The following is a 23588-nucleotide window of genomic DNA, read 5'->3' as shown; positions in this document are numbered from 1 at the left end:
TAATTTTTAGGTTTTTGTTTTAAAATTGTTCACAAATAAGTGTACTCTTAGATTTAATAGTTAAAAAGTACTTTTACACAATGATTTGTTTTTTTTAGCGTATTTATACATACAAATTTTTTTTATTTTTTTTATAGTTTGGACATACATAAAGGGTAGAAAAAAAATTGTAGCCCCTGAAAAATGAAGCAATTTTGTTGTACACATATTTCTTACTACACACACAAAATTTAAAGAACTTTCCTTGATAAATGCAGGAGATATATCCAATTAATTGTATTGCTGCATAAGCATAAGCACTTCTTCATATATTTCCACATACACGTCAGTAGAAGTATACAGATATGTTTACTTGTTTTTGAACTTTTGAAATAATAACAATTGTAAAATAACACAAACTAATTGTAATGGTTTGTAAGACTAAAACTTGTTTAATTTTTCAAAAAAGTAAAAGAAATAATATTTACAATATATACATTTTATATAAACAACTCAATTCATTGTCTTCAAAAATAGCACATTCACCACTAATAATAGGGTACTTTGGGATTATACCGACCACACCAGTATGAAGAACACAAAAATATAAATTTATAGAAACAAACATGATAGAACGAAAAAACAACTCTTTTTAATTACAAAATTACAAACTTACAAGCATTTCCAGGTATTGTGATCGGTATTGTTGTCGCTGTTATCTTATCTTTCTCGAGAATCCTGATTACGGCAGGCAGCGCGGCATCACATGATTTGCACGGTGCATAATTGCCTTTCCATTACAATTCAATTTATATTTCTGATCAGACCCTCTAGAATTTGATATTTTACTGATAGGTACTATCTCGAGGGATGTTTTTCTTTCGTTGACATCAGCGCGAAGGCATGGCACTCGCATTTTGGGTGGCGGAGTGTGATTAAGAATAAAAACAAGTTTTGAGTGTTTTTTCAATAAAGAGTTTAGTTTTAGTTTGATCATGTTTGTTTTTATTGAATTTTTGTGTTTGGAGAAATGTAGAGGTAAAACACGGAAGTACAACAAAGCGACGCACCAGCTGAACGGGCGGCGAGACTCTGCAATCACGTTATCTACTAGACCGCTCGACTTTGACCTCTGTCTGAGGATGGGGAGGGGTTTGCGATAAGACAATTCCTGTTTTATATTGACGAAATATTGTTCTACGCTAATCTAGTAATCAGTAGAAGCAAAATGTCAAATAACGATTCATGTCTGGGTGTGGTCGGTATGATCCCAAAATACCAATAATAGTGTTTATCAAAGTGTTTTTTCTCTACGACGTTTACTCATGTTTTTTTACTAATAATACAATAAATCACACGAAAAACAACCGCTTTCAATCACGCAAACTAATTGAGGTTATAAGTCACCAGCATACAACAACAATGCAACTGAAGTCGTCTGACAGCTGACATCGACAAATAAACTATGCTCAACGACGACGAAATACGATGCCAATTGGAAGGTTTATTGTTTTTGCATGTAGCCCATTTTCTTCACCGACTACTATACCGAAACTGATGGCATTTGGACATATTATTAGCCAGCTACATTAAATTCTCGAGACGTCCGGTATATCGGACGTTGGGCATTTTAGCTAGACCACCTCTGTCCGATATATCGGACGCCGGGGCTAAAAGGGTTAAAAACATCCGAGAACGGTTTACCAAAACTTTATTCGGTTTGGTAAATGTTTTGGAAAGTAACTGCCCTAGCAATTTTTAACTAAGACTTTTAATTTTCAGTTTACAACCATGAACCACAACTTTCTGCGTAAAGTGGTCAAAAATCACTGAATTGGAAAGAGGCAGAGTTAGAGTCAAATGTTACGTCAAAGACAGTGCTTAGGACATCTAAAGGACCAATTTAGATTGAAGGAATTTAGAACATCACAAAGCCTCTGAGTGAGGAAATTGTAGGATCCAAAGCATCGAAGCTAAAATCACTGATGATTAAAGACTTCATTAAAATTTTGAATTGGAAAAAGAACCCCTTAGGTGTTCCAGTTTTCTGATAAAGAGTTGCTACGGCCATCATGTGATCTGCAAAACTCAATGACAGTTATTTTACTGAGAAAATCTGACATAATATCAACACCATCAGCCTCAAAATTTATTTTCAAGTTGTTAATTTTGAAGATTTTTCACAAAAGCGGTCACACCAAACTTTTTAAAATAAATTTTATAAAAATATTATGCCAATTCAAACTTTTAATTTTTTTAAAGATGAATTGTTTTGGGTTCTAATTCATGCCCTAAATTGTACTACATCACTGTCTGTCCATAAATAATTTTTGTTGCCATTTTGGGCGTAGTGAATAAATTTTACTGAAGTAAATAATTGCACATATGTTTAAATAATTTAAAAATGTTTATTGTTTCGGTTTACTATTTTATCTTCGAACATTTTTAGGTTCTTGAAAATGTTGTTTTTAGTTTTGTCATGTTTTGTGTCTGGATCCGGAGTCACCCCTAGGTTACGTTTACACTCAGAAAAAGTGAATAAAATCTATTTAAATTAGGACTAAATAGGAATTTCAAGTAAGCCTTACCCTTTGGCAGTCTTTGCAAAGAATCTCAGCCAAGTAATCCTTGAACTCCGGAGGCATCGGAGTCATCTGGATCTCCTGGTCATAGTGTTCCCACACCTACACATATAGAGACAGTGAGGTTTCATTATCATGAGGTTATAATTATTGTGTTTGCAACTTCTATACGCAACCCATTAATAAATTTAGTTCAATTTGACTGTTTTTGGATTCCTTCAGACGAACATGACTTTGGATTTCAGGAGTCAAGTCTGCAACAACATCCGATTTCAGATGCTCCACGTGAGATATTGTGTAATGATTTATGATAACTGCAGTAGGATAGCAGAAATACAGATTTTACAAAAGAAAGTAGTTAGAATAGTGTAACAGGCATCCTCAATGGAACATTGTAAGCCCCTTTTAAAAAAATTGCAAATACAAACTGTAATTAATATTCACATATATTATGATTTGTTGGTATATGTATTAAGAAATTTTCATCTTATCATAAATCACATAACACCAGGAAAAATATGATGCTTTACTTGATTTTTATAGACTTGGTAAAACTTTAAATAGTCAGTTAAAATCTACAATAAGTTAATAACCTTAATAGCTAAATACCCAATAAATACTTTTAAAACTAAATTTTACAACTGACTTCTAGATATTCCGTTCACTGGATGAGTTTTTCAATGTGTCTAACATACATTTTTATCAACTGTAGACCATTTCTGTTTACGTTTTAAAATTGTAAACGCATCACTCTTTACTTTAGTTTATATTACAATAGTATCTAGTATTTCTGTGATGAACTAAAAGTGGGAATAATATTTTAGAATTAATTACATTGGTCAACCACAATCTAGATTTTCTTTAAGATAAGCAATGATGTCAAGTATGTTTATTTGAAACCATCAAAGTAAGTTAAAACTATTTTAAAATGTTATATTTTAAAGCATGATTATTTTCATTTTTAACTCTTGTATGGCCTTCAGAACTTTTTTGACTTAGTCGCAACTGACTGTATTATCAACTTTGTTAATAATTCGTAAGAGTTCAAACGATAAATAAATATTATTTATTTGAGAGGAGGGTGAACTGGAGCTAAGCTCAACATTAGCAATGAAAGCTATGTTGTTAAAACAATCAGATGAGAATTTTTATGCAATACAGGATTAGCATGTAAAATAAAAAGTGCAATTTGAATGACTGGACAGTTGTGGTTTAAATAAGGAGACGCGTAATTTAGACTCGTCATCATAAAAATGGAAAACTATTTGTTTGACAGTCAGACATATACTAACCGGCGTCATGTCCACTAGCGAAGTCTGGCAGGTGGGACACGTGTATAGTCCGCTCTGCAGCAAGTCCTCAAAACAGGTCCGATGCAGCAGATGTCCACAGTCCGGGATGTGGCAAGGTATCCGGGACGTATGGATGTCCTCCAGACAGACCGGACAATTCGACCGGGACACGTTCTCCACACACTGAGGCAAACACAGTATAGTACATAAATCCACAAATTAGCGTTACATTTTTAATGGAAATACACATTTTGGAACCTCTAACTCGAATCAAAAGTGGTTTCCATCTGAAACTATTTAAACGTGTGCTTATGCTTGTATCTAAATATCAGCCATAATTAAACGAACAGATCACTACTGATCAAATTCAGCAAAGGTGTACTAAATAATATCTAGTATTATTTTCACTTTTGGAAATTTTATATTTGTTAGTTTTTTAGAACAAAATACTAATGCTTTCGGCTGCAGTATAATAAGAGGCCACCACACAATAGAATCATATTTATGATTATCTAAACTATAGTGACAAAAATGATGACACGAATTACGTTTTAGATATTTTAAAATATAATATAATTCAGATGTTTTAAATCATTAATGGTTTATTGATGAATAAAAAACTATCTACGTTATGTGTATCTATAAAATCTAACAAAAAAAATCAGTTTAACATTTAGTTACGTTTTACTGTTTTTAAGGATAATTAATTAAGGATTAATTTTTTACAAAATAGGATCAACTCAGCAAATAGATGTGTATATGCATGCAATAGGATACTTTCAACCAAATCTCTCTCTCACAAAACTAAAACTAGAATATACAAAACAATTATATGTCCAGTGCTTTTGTACGGATCCGAAACGTGGAGGCTAAATAAGAAGGATGAGAAAAAGCTTCTAGTTTTCGAGAATAGAATTTTACGTAAAATTTATGGGCCATCATATGAACAAGGGGTATGGAGAAGAAAACAAAATAGAGAAATCAGGGAGCTCTACAATAGTACGGATGTAATAGGAGAAATAAAGTGCAGAAGACTCCGTTGGGCAGGCCATGTTTTGAGAAGAGAAGAGGAATGCAAACTGAGGAGGGTAATGTTCGGTAACCCAGAAGGAAGACGACCCCGTGGGAGACCGAAAGTGAGATGGTGGAACCAGGTGAAGGCTGATATGGAGAAGGTGGGCGCTTCAGAGGAAGATGCAGAGGACCGTTCAAGATGGAGGAGCTTTGTTGGTGCGGCTAAATATCACCTCCGATATAAATGGCCCTGGGAGTAAGAGTAAGTAAGTAAGAGTAAGTAAGGATAAATGTGTGTACTAAATGTACTAAGCTTTTTTGGTATCTTAGAAATTAAAAACACAATGTCGCAAAACAACAGTAATGTGCAGATACGTAAAAGACTGTACCCTATGTCCATTCTGAAGTTTGATCGGTAGACACATGTTGCATTTAGCACAGTGGAAGAACTTGTCTCTGCCTCCGATTCTACAGATGCCGCAGCCCTCGCAGTGGTACTGGTTCTTGTCTTCATCGTCAAACAGCTTACACTCCAGACACGTGTACTGTGCAACAGAACATGTTACAACGTGTATTTTCATATCAACAAATATTCAAGTTTGCTTAGCAATTGGATTTTGTGAATTTAAATGTGTGAATTAATAAAGCTTTATACTTTCAGATAAAAATAGAGCTTACATATCTATACTTCAAGTTAACACAAAAAGTAGCGCCCACAGCAGTTTTGGAATTCTGTAAAATTTTTGAGATTAACAATACTAACAGCTTGGCAGTGCCTAATATATTATCTCTTATAATATATTTCTTCATGCGACTTTCATTCATTAGTCTTATAACCACTTTATTTTTGAAATTTCAAAAATGTTTCAGTTCCTGCACCCAGTTTGACAATATTCCAAGATAAAATGTAAAATGATAAATACCGTCACTTACATAAAATAATAAAGCTCCATACGTTGTTATTTTATTAGACAGATTTTCTTTTGAGATACAAGCAAGTTTTTTATTTAAGTGCTTAAAAAATTAAAGAAATGGTAATTTTAAAATGTCACATTGCACTGTACTTGTAAATGTTCTTTTATAGACAGATTTTTATATGAAGATTATTTTAATTAATGTATTCTGACATTGACAAGTGGGATCAATTTGCCTACATGCAACCTTTTATAAGCAGAATGTGGGTCAGACTTCTCGCATGTTAAATTGATAATAAAGTTTGCTTTCATTACTACAGTTGCATTGATGTTCACAAATGAAACTCCACTACTAAAACAAAAAACTCAATCTCGTTTAAGGATAACATTACATTTGTTGTGGTTCAACCTATAGTATAAAACATTGAGTAAAATGAAACAGACCTTCCAAAATTTTGATGAAATTAATTAATTCAATCAGAACCAAGTATGGTGACTGATGCAATCTGAGTAAAATAAAATATTACTGAGAAACAATTGTAAAATACTTGAAAAGGAAAATAAAAATGTGCTTTTTTATATTCAGCAAGTAACTTCTTTAGTTAATTTTGTGCTTATTAATTACAACTGAAGACAAATAAAACTGACTGTAAAGAAAATAAATTTTAAAACAAAAATATTGACTGAAAATGTATTAATTCTTTTATTTAAAAGAAAGTCACCAAATTATTAAACTGGTTTTAGTTTTGTTTTGGCTGAGTGGGATTAAAGAACCGTTACTTTGACTGAAAGCTGTCTGTTTAATTCACTTGGTGATCGTTTAAAAATAAAACACTTGTGCAAGAGGAAACCTTGGATTCTTGGCACAGTGTTTTTAGATCATGATCTACTTTCAGGTGAAAACATATAATTAGAAATGGCCCTACTATACGAGAGGTAAAACGTAAAGATGACAGAAGTTTCAGTTTTGAAGAAAAATCAAATTACCTTTCCAAAGCGTAATGAACATTTCTCACATTCTGCCTGAACTTTCTGCCGAGTACAGCAGTTGCCACAAACGAGTTCTGTCACATCTTTCCGGTTCAATGGGTGGCTCTCATTCTCATCATGGCAGAATCGGCAAGTGTACACTTTCTGGCAGCATGGCGTCTGGAACAATATCACTTTGTCATATTTTACTCAGTTTTCCTAACATCAGGTACTATTTTAACACTAAGTTAAAATTGTAAGAATGTCATACCATTGAAAAAAACCCAAATGCTATGAACCTTGAATGCTATGTCCTTTAGATTATTTAAATTTAATTTAATAAGGACCTTTTATTGACAAGGCCGTTTGGGTCCATTTGCAAGGGATTTTCTAAACTGCTATAAAACTTACATGCTTTGTGTAAATTTACACTTATTTACCAAAGTATGTAGAATTTTAATATCAAACTGGAAAAAATATTAGAAGTAAAAAAAAAATGTAATTCTTTGTTTCAAGTTTGTTTTTGACGGTGGACTGATTGTGAAGGAAACAGGATTTTTCTGGACATTTGCCAACGTTTAGTGATAGGTCTGTGACCTGTGTTCTGTACTTCAGTTATAATAATTAGTGTTTTTTATTATTAACCCGTTAAACGAGACTTTGAACCAGATAAAATGATATCTACCTGTTCTCACTGAAATTAACTGTACCAAAAAGATATTGAAATCCCAATAAACCTCCTCACTTGACTTATAGCAACTTATACTGTTCATGTTATGTATGACTTAGAGATAGTCTATATGAATTGACACAGCACATGGTTGTTGTGATTCCTGACTTAAGCGTGTCACAACGCTCTGGTATGATTGTTTATTTTAAACTAGATTGTAGTTATGTGTTAAGTTAGTTATTCACATGAGAAAGAGATCAGATTTCAGATCTCGAAATGTAGCGTTTTTTTTTTCTTTCTTTTTTCTTTTTTTATCACTGGATATAAATACAAAAGAGGTTTAATTTTAATAACATAAAATGTTTCATACAAATTTAGTTGAATTTATGATAGTATTTTTTTTTTTATTTTTAATGTGAATTCAATATAATTTTTCCAAACAGTGTAAGGTTTGTATTGATATATAATATATGGTGTAAATGTTTGTTCTTACTGGCATAAAGGATAATTCAAAGTAACACTATTTTATATATAACAAAACACAATATAATACCTAATATTTTCTAGTAATAATTGTCACACTTTAGTTTAAAATATAGTTACAATAAATAAAGCACAAAAATATAAATCAGCAAGTAATTTTCATTATTTGCACAAATACAATCTTTGTGCAACACACTATGTATCTCTTTAATCAGCGTTTTCAACACAGGCAACAGCTCATAATGATAGTGACAACACACAAATGTGTTGCACTTCTTCATCGGAGCCAAGGCCAGGCATAGAGTCATAACAAAAAATGCACATTTTTAGAAAGAGCTGCTCTTTTCAATAAAAAAAGCTGTTCCCTTTGGTACGATACTTAAATATATAATAAGTTTTTAACCCTTCTTGCAACTTTGTAGCTGGTGCTGGTGCACTATGCACCTACTTTAAATGTTGCCTAAGTCAAGTGATGAGGTTTATCAGGAATTTCAATACGTTTCTGGTATAGTTAAGTTCAGTGGGAACAAATAGATATCATTTTATCTGGGTTAAAGCTTCGTTTGATGGTTAAAAATGAGTCACTGGCCATTACAGAGTGAATCTAGAGGAACTCCAAATGAATCACTGGCCAGTAGAAGGGTTAAAATGCAAGAGAGGGAAGAAAAAGCAACTCAAAACATTTATACAGCTATCATTACCTTCTTACCATAACGTTCCTGCATATTACGGATCATAAAATTCAGGTTGTTATATTAAGGCTGTAGAGTGATTAAATAACAACAAAAGTTTGTATCTTCGATTGTCCATAAATTCAATGTTTTTGTGTTCTACTTTGAGTCACCTATCCATTCATAGACATTTCGGTCCTCTTTAAGGTTTATTACTAGCTCCTGTGATTCTTTTTTATCTACTCAGGTTTGATCTTATTTTTCTTTAATTGTTTTTGAGTTTTTTCATTTTTCCAATTTTTATATGGTAGTAGTACCATGTTATTTTCTGAGTTTAACATGTGTAGATTTTGTCTAGTTAATTTTATTGATGTCTTTGACCTTTATATTTTTATAGGCAAACTACACTAAAATGAAATTAAAGAGAAATAATGAAGTTATTAGAGATGTAATTTACTTCAATCGTATTGTATGGTTCTGACGAGTTCCCTTACTCAATCTATCAGTTAATACAGACTGGTCTGTTTCATACATCTAATGATTTGGGATTTTAGTTGTATGATCTTGTTTACGGTTGTTTCTAGGCAGTTGGCGTGGTGATCAGCTGGCTCTGCTTGGCATATCAATTAATTCTTTCCCTTAATCCAAGACTTCTCACATGTAAAAGTAAAACTTTTATCATCCATGTTCAGGCTCAAAAGAGCTTTGCAAAAATTTCATCCCACTAATTTAGTATTTGTGATTGTGATTAGATTTCCACTAGTACAAAACGTTACTGATTCATTTTAAATAACAGCTTCAAATATTTTATTCCCAGACATATTTCTGAGTAGTTACAGTTTTAAGATTTGTATTTCTTTTAAACTGCATTTCTCAATTGTAAATAGCACCTATTTTCATGTTGTCTTCATCAAATTATCTAGCATTTTATTATCATTAAGTTTAACCATGTTATACAGTCGCCAACAGGAAAAGTCTGAGGCCTTCTCTTCGAGAGAAATCTCAATCTCCGACCTTTTCAGTAATAATGCTTCTGACATTACAGTGAATATCATTGTTAGGCGTTTGGCATTTGTTTGTGTTTCCTTTATTTTTATTTTTCTCTGCTGGATATAAATTTTAGATTTGTTGGCCCTTTTTCTAACTAGGATAATTATTTAAGGATTTAAATTATGTTGCTTTTAAACCACAGAGAATGTCCTTCCCAATGTCATTCTTTCATTAAAAACTTTCAGGTTTAACCCCTAACGATTTTTGACATATTATTACAATCATAGTGATAGCTTAAAAGTGTGCTACTGACGTGTATTAGGATTTGTTATATTGTTAGGCTTTGTTACATTGTTAGGCTTTGCACATTGTTAGGCTTTGTTATATTGTTCCTGTTTTATTCTATTGTCTGCTGTAATATTACACAAGAAGTTGTATTCTATGACAACTGTGCATTGTGCAAGTAGGATGTTAGCACTTCCTTGGTTTTCAGCCACGAGTGTTTGCACCTTGCAGACAGCTACCGAGTTCGTTACTGCATGAGTCCTGGAGTATTTTATAGTTCTATTTCTAGTGTTTATTGCTCCATGGAAATGTCAAACACACAAATAGCCGATTGGCTTCGATTATGTCATGATGAAATGGACACGTACAGTGAAAATAACAGTAAATTATATACAAAAATAAATAAAATTTGAAAACCAATTTATTTTGTATAAAACAGCATATATCTAAACTCTACAAACCTGTCACTGTATACAACAGAAAAATTTCAGTAAAACAATATAATTTTAGTAACAAAAATAAAACCGTTGGTTAAGTCCAATGTTAATTGCTACCAGTTGTGATCTTTTATGCAGGTGTAATTTCAGAAGAGCTCAAAATCTTTTGTTTGTTGCTCTCTGTATTTGCTTAACACTTTTAGTACCAACCTCCACACATGAATGTATAAAATCATACTAAACAATAAAGACCGATTTTTAAATTCCACTTAAAAATGCCCACTTTCATCTAAGAACGTAACATTAAACAATCATATTTCTTTTTTTTCTAAGAAGGTAAATTTTCTTCATCAAAATAATCCAAAAGAAGTATGTATAGATTTATATAAACTTACTTCCTAATACTATTATCTGTGTAATATATTCTGTGCTTTAATGTACTATTACTATCTGTATAATATATTATGTGCTTTAATGTACTACGTTCTATCCTCTCTTTATGTGAAGAACATTAATAACGATCATGTGAATGTTTGTAAAACACTCTAAAATGTATAAAACTTGGCTGTCAGTTTTAATACATCTGGTGAAAGGTCCAGCAGTTTTGGCATACATTGTGAGCAAATAGTCTGAGACTACATTGTTACTATGGAACTGCTCATTGGTGGATTATCCAGACCAGTTCTATCTGATAAACTTCAGAGTACCCATCTAGGCAAGTTTCTCCCACATGTTCCATCGTCAGAGTTGGACTACCAGCTACAGTTTCCATGTGCTCTGACTCGATTATATGGACTTGGCAAACTGGTATTTTCACACCTCATTTACCAGTGGCCAGCAGTTATCTAACTTTCTGATGTAATAGAGTTGTGAGCTTTTAGTGAAAGTAAACCAAAGTAAAAACTTAGAATACCTTTTTAATTTAAGAATCGTGTTAGAAAAGCTTTGTGTGTTGCTAGATTTGTTTTCTAATTTTACGAATCATTATTATTGAGATCTAAATATTATAATTTAAATTGCTTCCTTTATTAAATTTCTATTAACTGTGGCTGTTTTTTTTATTACTTACTATACATTCTACCAGCTTTTTCTGATAGGAATGTAATACTTAATTTATAAAACACTCCAATTATTGAATTTTATTTTTATGAGGCCTGTCGTGTTCAAGAGATATCATCAGACCCACATAAATTCAGTTATGTGAGTGTGATGAGTTGAGGCCTTATTGAAAAAAAAAATTCAATAATTATTGGAGTGTTTGTTTATAAATTAAGTAATAAACTTACTATAGTTTATTTATTTTGTAATTTGAATTGGATTTAGACCATTTTATTCTTTTTGCTATGAAAAAATATCAAATATTGTTTGTTATTCACATCCAGTTATTTGTGCTACATTCGTATAGTAAGGGGTTTAACTTAATTTATAACTGGGTAGTATTTGTTTTTCATTTGTAAATGTTTGGGTGTAGTTTTAGTTGTCATGACATACATTCATAGTAAGTAAATAAAATACAATTAGGAAACTATCAGACTTACTGAGTTCTATGAATTTATAATACAATTGTCATTATTGTTTTGTATTATTACAAGCGCATTTATTAAATTTAGTTAAAACATTTGTTAAACTGTATATGACTTAATCAAGGATATTTATTAGCACTTTTATAACTCAACCTGATGGTGGGTTGAGGTGCTTGACGTGATCTGAGCTTGATTTTTAGATACTACATCAAAGGATGTTTTTAGTTTTACGCCAGAAGTGCGGAAAAGCACCATCACTACTTTTAGTTTATTTCTTCTATCCGACACTTGTAATTGTCTCAAATGTTATTAACAATGTTCACTTTATAATATACTTCAATTGTAACAAAATTGAAGTTAAATACAGTAATTGTGGAAAACTATACCAACATAAAAAATTGTTTTTAAGGCCAAAATTATTTTACTTAATATGCAAAATATTGCATGTCTATAAAATTAAAGTTTATAGACCACTTCCAATTACCGTAAATCGTGTATTATGATCAAATTTAATCAATAAGTAGCATTAAAAGGGTTAATTATTTTTAATTTATGACTCAAGAACTTTGTTCTTACGTACTTTTTAATAATTGTAATTTTTAATTTATTTATTTATGGATAGCTGCCTTTGTCCCCCATACGATATATATATATATATTAAAAGGGTAGAATACAATAAATATGCAGTCACAGTTTTTATATCACTTAGTAAATTCATACATATTTATTATATTGAAACTAATTACAGGTTAAAAACCTAATCAATTAACAAAATATATTAATTTAATGAACAATAAGATATAATTCTAAAAAATATAATAAAACCTTAACAACTCAAAATATACAACAAAGAATGTGGCATATTTTGTGAAGCCGTTACAATCTCTCTTCCAGGTAGCATAAACGTGCTTGAAAGGGTTGGTCAGATAACTACTTTTTTATATACAGTACAGTGTTTTACAAGTCCAACATCTTAAAGCCCACTTAACAGTTAGCTATCACCTTTTATGGATGTATAATTTAGTTTCCAGATGTTGATTCCTTTTACAATAAAAAAGTCATCTTTAGAAAAAATGTGTTTCTAGTTGGTACAGATAGTTTAAAATGTCTGTTTGGACTAATTAATCAAAATTGGTTCATAATAAGGGTAGAGTACAATATCCAGACCCAGTTTTCATAGTCCATGGTGTAATTATGGGTATTTAACTGTTTGAGTGCTACTTTGTTGTTACCTCCTTAAATTCCTTGATTTTTCATATTTGCCAGCTTTTCAGAAAAAACATTTTGTTCAATAACCACTAGACAAATTTTCATAATTTATTTGCAATGAAATTAAGAATATTCGTATTATTTTCTGGTAAAAATAAAATACAGTATATTTTTAATGTGTGATAGTACATTTCTTAAACTTTTTTATACATTTTTAAGTTTCAGTTAAAATTTTATGTACACATATTATTTTTTAAGATTTTTCAGCTACATCATATAGAACGCCATGAGATTATACGCGAAATTCATTATAATACTGTATTTTTCAAACAAAAACAAACACAAAAAAACATTTTATAAAAGAACTACTGCTTGATCAACAGCACCACCTAGCCTACTATAGAGAAATTTTAAGCTAATACTCTTATCTAAGCCAGCAAGAGGCGGTTTTCATTGTCTGCAATGTTTCTAATAACTCATTGTTATTAATACAAAAAATCAGATAAAGCACAAAGTACGGTAACACAACTTATACAATAAACTAATGTCAACAATAGTTTGTCAAACTTGTATACATTTATTTAGCAGCAATACAACAAACAATAAAACAATAAAAGAAATAAAACATCCAAATATCAATATTATCACACAAATAAATAAATTGTAAATATCGTAAATTATACACTGCTTTATGATTTGTTTTTACATCAAAACATACAGTAATTACAAAACAAAATACACAATGCTACTAATCAAACGCATAAACCACAAACTCTAAACTAACCGCAACAAATTCATACTCACTCTGAAAAAACGCAATGACCAATTACAAAGGAACAGATCAATATCCTAATATTTTATCTGCTCACGTAATCCACTATCAAACACGTAAATAACTTTTAATACTTTTCATTGGCTACGTTGGCCATTAATCTCACTGATATCAAATTATCTATTGAAAATAATCAAACAACATGGTTGATAATGTGAAGATTTGAATTTTACATCTTAGTATTTATATAAAAATATCCTCATAAATGTACACAACCCTCTGAAAATTGTAAATAACAAAATAGGCTGAAATGTTGAATAAACAAATTATGACTAAAATTTTGTGATTAGATTTTGGTCCAAAGAACTTCATAACAGTAGCAGTAAACTCGGATTAAATCAACTATATGTCTCTCTCAAAATAAAGCTTTGATCAAAATGTACACTTTTGTTGGTAAATATTTACTTTAGCCAACACTGCACATTATTGGTTTTTGTTTCAAAAGGAAAACGCTTAAAATGTAAATTAAAAACAACAGAAAACAACTGAATTTTGGGAAACCTGAAAAAGATACCTTGTAGTGGTTCAACCCTGGACTCACAGTACTGCCTCCGGTCATTAACACGGGGCAGCACCTGCACTGCTGCACCATGCTGACAGCAACAAATAAAAAACGTTCCTGGAGATACTACCAACCAATAAAATATAAAATTTCAAAAGGCTATTCATTAGGTCTAATGCTTGAGAGATGAAAATATTAAAAATTCAGGTACTTTGGAATATCCGGAGGCCACTGTTTTTAAACAGTGTTAACAAGAACCTATAAAAACCACATTATTAGAAAGACCAGACTGTATTTGACAATTTGAAAACTGCATGTTCTTATAACAATCGGTTCTTGTTTTATGCTTACTAAAAGGAAAGACTGACCTACTTCTCATTGACATTGCTTCCTTTTGGGAGGCAGAAAACGAGAACCTATCATCATAATGACATGCAATTTTCACAGTAAATCAAATAAAGTCTAATCTTACTAATATTGCAATTGTTTTAGGTCTCTGGTAAGAAAAACTGTTCCAAAAATAGTGGCCTCCAGATAATACTAAAGTACCCAAACTCACCTAACCATATTATCCTAAGTAGAAGGAGGTCAATGGTCAACACACTTTCAAGTACATGAAGAACAACTTCAGTACATGAAGAATTTTAATTCCCATTATGATGTAAAAGAAAAAGATTTTTCTGTCCATTCTAACACAATAATAGTAATCTACTTTAAAGTCTAAAATGTAACCAATCAGTAGATGAAAGAATAAATCAATACTAAGATGCCCAAAGGAGTTGCACAATGGCCAGCAAGACTGAAATAACAAAGGAAAAATTATTAATAAACTTCACCTTAGAAGTGGGAACTGTGGCCAAAATGATGGAAACAGGAAAGGCACCACAACATTTCTTAAATTACCCTCAAAAACAGTTGGTAGACCTAGCTCTGTACTCAAATTCCCTGCCCTTTTTTATTTGAATTTTGATAAACCTCTTATTTTTGTCTCCTATACCTATCTCCTTAGTTTGATATTATCTGCGACCAAGAAATTCTGATTCCTCCTTGAACCCTACATTGATGAGGAAGACTTTAAAAGCAGTGACCTATACTCATTCGATTGCTATTATCGAACAATTCAATATATTATCCAACTTCGATATGTAAAAATCATACACAATAAGTTATAATAAATTAATGTAACAAGAAGAATCTCGTACATTACTGTACAGTTTTAAAAACATAAATTTTACAATAACATAACAAAACCAACTATGGCTTAGACTTAGATATCAAAGAAACCTTACAATATTTATAAATTGCCCAGCTCAATATCAATAAGTAACCGCTTTTGTGAAATGGAGGAAAGAATTCTCCCCATGTGTTACCAGGAGACAAACCCACATGTTGAAGTCACTTAAACAAATCACGTCACTTGTGAGAAATATTTTACATATTTTCCTCATATTCATCTCCATTTTCAAAGTCTCAAAATATTAGTTACTTCTTGTTGTCTATTATTTACATTAAAATTACTACAACTAATAAGTTGAAATGTTAAGTTAAATAAATTGTAATGTCGAATTATCCTTTGGATAAAAACAATCTAACCATTTGATAATAGCAATTGAATAACGGGGTAGGGTCCAATAAGCGGACCCGGTTTTTTATATCGAAATTGGCAAACGATATTACTTAATCATAACCATCGATATAATCAATCGATACTGATGAATTATTTTTAACAACTTAAATAATCTATATGAACAGCTGTAAACACTTTCAAATAATACAATTAAGGTAATATTTTAAATGTCACGTAACATTGTGTATTAAAATGGCCGTCAATCTTAGGAAGCTTCACGAAATTGCTTTAAAAGACGATAAAATATGTTTTTTATGGCTTCAGGATGTTGGGTTAGTACCTAAGAATCCATTATGTGATATTTGTGGAAAGGTAACAAATGTAACTGTTAGAGGAGCTAACATGGTCGTCTTCAGATGCAAAAAAAAGAAGGTAATGGTGGACACAACTTTAGTAAAAACGTTTTCGTTCTGTTTCATTTAGTTAAAGTTATGAGTTTCCCTGATTTTGGTTATGTTCATTTATTATTTGTTATCATTAAATTCACATTTTAATTTAAACATATGATTGTTATTACTTTTATATCGATTGATAGTCTATGATTCGATATGCGAATATTAGGTATCAATGATTATATTCTTCGATATAAAAAACCGTTTATTGGACTGTACCCGAATAACGAGTGTAGGGCGCTTATTAAAGTCTACCCGAACGATGGAATAATTTAGATATAACCTAATTCAAACATTTTAATAAATTTGGTGCAATACCTTGGTTTTTCAGTGATTATAATTTCTTTCTAGAAATTAATATAAGTTAACTTAAGCCTTTACTATTTTAACCCTTTTACTGCCGGCCATTTTTTTATTGTACCAGTCAAAATTGCCAAGGAGGAAAATCGCTGTTGTGCATTCATTTACAAAAAATGATGTATCTTTTTTATTTTTCATTAGATTTGCATGAATTTTTATTTTATTTACTCGTATTTAAATGCTGTTTATTAAATAATAAAAAGACATTTTAATTTGAAACAAACACATTATTTAATTTTAAAAATGATGTAAATAAAAAATAAATAAAAAAATAAAAATTGTGTTTGGCATCTGATAATTTATTTTTAAAATTATACTAAAATTATGAGCATGATATCATTATAAACTAGAGCAATTGCTTAGAACATATACCAAATTTGAAGGTGCTACCTTGAAACATAGCTGCATTATGAGGATTTTCCCAAAACTGGTAGGCCTCCTCTAGGCCTACCAGTGGAAATTGAAGGTAAACTTATCTGTGCCACATCCCCCTCACTATCTAATAACTCCTCATTATCTGATGGTAAGATACAGTCACGATCGTCATCAGTGTCATCCACATCACTTTGATTGTCATCAATAGCCCTAACAATAATATCAGATTCGTTTTCGGCATCTGAATCTGACAAATTCTGAAGGAAATCGTCACTCAGTTTGTCTTGCACTTAATTTTTGTTCCCTCACTCACAGGAGAGTTAGATGTAACTCTTTTACTCATTTTATCCTTGATCAACAAAAGTAACACTTCAAAAAACTTTCGATAACATTGTAAACAACAACAATGAACGAAGATTTCAGTAACATAACCCGATCAACTGGTTTTGACAGCTGTCTAGGTAGTTCGTCAATTCTAGTCAAAGACGACGAAAATAGAAATCCGAAGTTCTTCAAATGGCTTCTTTCATTATCCTTTGCTACTAAACAACCAAAATACAGAATATTTTGGCATTTGAACACAACAGTAGCCAGTAACGATAAAAAAAACAGACATCCGACATATCGGACGTTGGCGTTTTTCGGCAAAAATGCCGACGTCCGACATATCGGACGTCGGCAGTAAAAGGGTTAAGAACTCTTTAAAAGTGGTTCTAAGATCATTTAAATTAGGCCTAATATGGCTAAATTAAATATTTTATCTTTTGTTTTTTGTTATCCCCCCACATGCCTCAGGTAAAGAAAGAAAAATAAAACAATATATTCTGAACAACAAAAATCTCACAAACTATTAACTTGAAAAATCTGAATACCTCAATGACTATTAATTAAAGTAGGTTTTTAGACCAGATAATTATTGACTAACAAAATACCTAACTCTAGTCCTTGCAACTAGAGGGTTAACCTGAGCAAAATGTATTTCTCTTTTTTTCAATAGTAAAAAGAACTTACACTTAGATTTATTTGTAATTAAAAATTTTAAATACAAATAATATCAGTACAGATTTCTTTAGTACAGAAATATTATTTGGATAAAGAATCCAACTATCTAAATAATAATTTACTTCAACCAACCAAAGTTAAACGTTGTCAAAAATATTTTCTACAATGAATTACGATGACTGCTGCTAAATAAAACTACTTCTGAATCAAACAATAATTAGAGTATCATAAATAAATATTTAATTACCACAAATTTTGTTCTTCTTTTGTAGTGTTTACAGCCACCCTCCATATCCGAACTTTCTGCTTCTGCCATTTTGACTTTTCGTCTGAATAGTGATCTGTTTCTAAGCCTGTCTGATCTGAATTTACATAGAGTACCAGCTCAAGCTAGTTACAGGCCAACAACGACAACTTAGTACAAAGAAGACAGGACCAGAGTAAATAGAAAGATAAATAAAATTCTTTTTTTACATTTTAGAAGATCTAAAGAGTCAAAAATTATTACCCTCTCCATACCCATATTGTAGTTAATCACAAACAATATAGGTTTTATATTTTAAAAAATTCAAATAATAAAAGTTGTAGAATTTTCCCTTTTAAGGTATACAAAAATTGCTGTTTCTAATTAGAAACACTTGGACTTTACAACTTCTAAGCTGTAATATTGAAGAGATTCTAAAAGCAATTCTATGTTGTGGTTTGTAGGTTACATTGCATAAAATAACTTGTAACAGTTTCTTTTGTTAAATTTATTTATTAACAGTTATACACCATTTTACAGATAAGGGTGTTAAGATGGTAATATAAATTATAGAAACAATACAAAAGCATCAATAAGGAACAATACAATAACATGTTGCAAGCACGCCAACCAACATGTGCAACAATAGCCCAAATCAATAAGCAAACTTAGTATACTAAAACAGTGGTTCAATAAATAACGGTAATACTAGGAAAATCATATAAATGATAATAATAATAACAATATTATCAGCAATAGCAAACATAACAGCAACAATGAAACAACGTCAACGTGCATAAACATAAAGCAACAAGTAAGCTCGTGATAATAAATAACATTAATAGACTATATTAGGTAAGCGAATCTAAGAACAATAACAAAATATAGAAGATAAGGTATACAACACTATAAGCAATAATATAATACAACGACTTAGAAAGTAAATTGATCAGACTCGGATGCAAGCGAGAGGGCTTGCCTCCTGAAGGTCTGGAGGGGCATTCCAAGGAACTCCAGCTGAGAGGCATTTCCCAAGCGCATAATACGAGGGCCTGTGCTGTGGTAGGCATACGCAGTGTGACGGTGATGTCTGCTAAAAGTCTGTATCTGTGTGGAATATGGATGTCGATCAACTGAAGGAGCTCGGGGCAGTCAAGTAAGCCATCAACAACCTTGAATAGGAAAATCAGATCCAAGGCAATGCTTCTGGAAGAGAAGGAGTTGATACTATGCTGATTAGCAACTTCATGGACGTCGACATCAGAGTAATTAAGACCACTCCTAACACCCATCAAACGAAGAAAGCGTCTCTGTACAATATCAAGTGAACAGCAATGTCCAATCTGATAAGGTACCCAAATCACAGATCCACAGTTCAAGATAAGGCGCACAAGTGTCACGTCTTGTTTTGGTAAAACACAAAAATACAGGTTGAGAGAGCACAAGACAGTTTTGGCCAGTGCAATGAGGAAAACGGCAACGGCGTCGAGATGTTTGTTCGTATACCAGCTTCTGCTTGTCGTTTGTAGATAATACTGTTTGTATAACTGTTAGTTTTGTTTTAAAAACAATATGGTTTTGTTTTATTTTCGAACCTCTCAGCACAAAAAAAGCAAATACGCGAAGCGAATTTGCACTCAATGATAAAAGCAATCTCATGGCAGGAAATAGGAGGTACGTTTAGTAAATAAATATCTATTTTAAATACATATTCATACAATGATTTTAGGCCTATCTATTTCTAAATTGTTCAGTTCTCATCCATATCTTTAACTGTTCAGCCCATGTATTGCTGAAGTGTAAACCATATAGTTCAGTCCTAAAATACTTTGTTTTGGAAAATGTGCTATTGTAATACTATATTTAAAAGTTCGCAGCCCAATTTATATATTTACGACTAGTTATTTCCGTGTAATAGGTAAATTTAAGTGGTTAAACAATATTGAGATGCTGAATAGTGTTGGCTATTTCAATTTTATTGGATATTTGTAAAAAGATGTCAGTGTTATGCTTACCTCTGAAAATAGTGTACCTCTTATATCAGGTGTTGGCTAAATGTAAGCCGAGTAGGTTACTTCAAAGCTAGAAATTCTTTGTTTATGAAAAGTATGAATGTTTAATTAAGTGTTGTGTCAAGCAATAAACGGTTTCTTAAAAAATTTACAATTTACTGTCATAGGTAGTTATATTTGTAGACTCCTTTATTAACGTATTGTTAAATGTAATGTTTTTCAATTTCTACTCCAAATTAATTACATTTATGGGATTTTGTTTGTATTTGTAATTTTAATATACATGTATTGTAAAAATAAAATATCAGAGAGCAAGTTGTATCGTAAGGTTAGCAAGTAAAGTAAATACATCAATATGAAGTAACATCATTTTGCTCCTGACATGTCTCTCATTTCTGTATTCGCGGAGTGAACTCCTTGATCTCAATATCTGTCACGTTCCCGCGCGGCCCCAACGCCCCCAACTCAATTTAGTGTCTGACCAGTGACTAGTAAGTGAGTCAGTTTGGTGGATGCCGGTTGGTTCGGTTCACTCAGTAGCTTGTGATTGTGTTGTTGGGCAGTTCGAAGTGATTGGATAAGAGAGTTGTGTATTGGCGGTTGTTGGATTTGTGCGTTGAGCCAGTTTGTTCAATCCTTCACAGTTCGTAATCTGTTTGTGTTTTAAAAATCTGTGGTTATTAATTTTTCTATTCCTTAGGTAACCTAAACACAAATTCAAGAAAAATGACAAAACTAAGCGTGTTTTCCTTGGTATTTATTGCCATTTTTGGATGTCATGTCGCTTACGGTAAGAAAATGTTTTCATTTTATCACTGTAGCTTAGAACTGATTATTACCATCTCCTGCTAACTTAATTTCCGCTCTTTTATCTCAGAATGCTAGAGTGAAAATCAAGGCTGTTTTAGCTTTGTGTTTACAGGCATGTTATGTTTTTTTTTTCACTACTGTGTTTTTACACTGTGTGTGTGTGTGTGTGTGTGTGTTTTCATAAGATCTTGTTCCCACAATTACATTCAAGAATGTACAATATTAACTAACCCCAAGGAATCTTGGTAATGCTCAGGAGTGGTGATACTCGGGCTCTGGTGGATTAGCATATTTCCAATGTTCCAGTTTTGTAAATTCTGCAGGTGTGTTCTTCCTCTCCCTTTGAAGATAATTATGACCCCACTCCAAACAGTTTCCCCCAGGCTATGGGGTTCAGTCCATTTCCCCATGATCCATTTTTTATTTATTTTTTTTTTTATTTCACACGTTTATCTATGACCAATAGTAGGCCTAAATATATTATGTACATTTTATGCCCAGACTCCCCCTCTTAAGGGAGGTTTCATGACCCCCTTTTGTGTAAATTGTCAGATTTTACCAAATTTTTTAACATGTGTTACAATTTGTCTATTTTCGGAAAACCCAACAGAAATTTTCCAATCTTACTTTGGAGGGGCTTAAAAAGCCCTGTGACAAGACATGACAAGGGTTATGGGGATACAACTGCTTGTACAACTAGTTCCACAAAAAACCAAACTACAAATAGGTGTTTAGGGTAAGCATGGAGTAGATCATTATAAGTCCATGTTGATTAACCCTCCAACTGGCAGTCATTTTTTCCTGTAGTGGCGGCATGTTTTCGAGCCTCGTGCAAGGGTTTTTTTTAAAAATTTATTAAAAATATAAATTAAAAGTAATATATATAGAAGAATATATTTTTGTGTTCAGAATTAAACATATAATAATATTAGTATTTAAATTTGGCCTTAAAAAAATGTTTACTAAAATTTTTTTTTCCATGAAATTCAAAATTTACATTTTTTTTTTTTTTATTTGGGGGAGACCATACCTAGCAAACCAAGTTATAGTAAGAAAACTATAAAAGTGAGAGTACCATTGTGTGTCAAATTTATTCTAGTTTCAGAAACACATAAGCATTATACAAATTTATGAAACTATAATAACACTATATAACAAAAAGCAGCGATGCGCATAAATTGTGAAAATAGGGTGTATATGTAAGAGTTTGCTAATAAAAGTTTTACTAATACAGTTTTACTTCTATACATGTTATATTGCATATTTTATTACTCAGAATGAAGTAAACTATACAGCAGTAGTAAAATAAATTCCATAACTTTTTTTTTGAAGAGTCGAAAAAAGTTTCATTTTGTCATTACTCAAAAATTTTGCGAAAAATTTTCGAGAAATTTATTTATTCTAAAATATATTTATTTGCACTACTGCAATATTTAACAATTCACCACACACTAAACACAACACTAAAACACAAATAAACCTACTAAAACTTACTAATAAACACGACTCGTCACATCAACAACTCAGACGGCATCGACAACATGGCGGTCACATCTTTTACGTTCCAAAACTACGAACTTGGTACGTTGCAACTACAATATAAAGAGGAATAAAACTATAGTATTCCTTAGGCTTTTTTTCCCCGAATCCAATGGTGCATGAATCGAATCGATACGTTGCCGGAATATACTGTTATGAGTGATTATGCAAGGAAATGTTTGTTTATCAAAATTTTGACGAACAACAATCCGCTAAGGGTTATGTTTATCAAAATTTTGATAAACAACAGTTGGAGGGTTAAGTCCAAAAGACATCTTTTTATAAAAGTTGACTGATTTCAACCAAATATTTTCTAAATTGTGTTTTAATGGTTCAACAAAGACTTTTAATGACCTGCTTCGTGCTTATTTACCATTTTTTTTTTTTTTTTTTTTAAGTAGCTGCTGTACCTCCACACCCTTTGTCATGTCTTTTCTGGCGGGGATTTTAAGATTCCTAAAGTTGGGAAGTTCAAAGTAATTTTTGGTTGGTTTTCCCGAAAGCATATATTGAAACATTTTTTTTCGACAAACTCATAAGGAAATATTCCTTTAACTTACCTGAGAGAATTTTAAAGATTTCTTCTTCATCATTTGGTTTTCTTATGACCTTAATTTTACAATTGGGTAGGGTACGATAAACGGACCCAGTTTCTTATATCGAAAAATGTAATCATTGATACCTAATATTCGCATCTCAAATGGGTCATTTTCAAATTGAGAGCAAATATCATTCCCAGGCTAATAACATTTTAGTAAATGAAGAAATAAAAATTATAATAGGTTAAGGATTAACAAAAGTATGCTAAGTAGTTATGAAGGAAACAGGATTTTCCGGGAAAATCCTGTTTCCTTCACAATCCTTCCATCGTCAAA

The 23588-nt window shown here is 31.5% G+C and overlaps 2 protein-coding genes across 6 annotated transcripts in view; one reads left to right on the top strand and one right to left on the bottom strand.

Moving 5' to 3' along the window:
- The window catches only part of LOC124355300 (RING finger and CHY zinc finger domain-containing protein 1), a 34988-nt gene extending 16527 nt beyond the window's left edge, over positions 1 to 18461 (bottom strand). For all 3 annotated transcript variants that reach the window (XR_006921752.1, XR_006921753.1, XM_046806379.1), the window contains exons 1-5: positions 18356 to 18461; positions 6769 to 6930; positions 5257 to 5412; positions 3854 to 4036; positions 2568 to 2663 (exon numbers count right to left, since the gene is read on the bottom strand). Coding sequence is in view for 1 of the 3 variants with exons in the window: in XM_046806379.1 (XP_046662335.1) it covers positions 2568 to 2663; positions 3854 to 4036; positions 5257 to 5412; positions 6769 to 6930; positions 18356 to 18424 (666 nt within the window). In the remaining 2 variants the exon portion in view is untranslated. The remainder of the gene's footprint in view (positions 1 to 2567; positions 2664 to 3853; positions 4037 to 5256; positions 5413 to 6768; positions 6931 to 18355) is intronic.
- A 2377-nt stretch (positions 18462 to 20838) lies between these two features.
- The window catches only part of LOC124355299, a 39810-nt gene continuing 37060 nt past the window's right edge, over positions 20839 to 23588 (top strand). For 2 of the 3 annotated variants that reach the window (XM_046806376.1, XM_046806375.1), the window contains exon 1: positions 20839 to 21154. In XM_046806376.1, the coding sequence (XP_046662332.1) occupies positions 21091 to 21154 (64 nt within the window). In that variant the 5' untranslated portion in view covers positions 20839 to 21090. The remainder of the gene's footprint in view (positions 21155 to 23588) is intronic. The other variant, XM_046806377.1, reaches the window with a different exon arrangement.

The sequence above is a fragment of the Homalodisca vitripennis genome, chromosome 2 (genome assembly GCF_021130785.1).
Source record: "Homalodisca vitripennis isolate AUS2020 chromosome 2, UT_GWSS_2.1, whole genome shotgun sequence".
Taxonomy (NCBI): Eukaryota; Metazoa; Arthropoda; class Insecta; order Hemiptera; family Cicadellidae; genus Homalodisca; species Homalodisca vitripennis.
The sequence above is the reverse complement of the archived record's forward strand: the minus strand, read 5'-3'. Positions and strand labels throughout refer to the sequence as shown.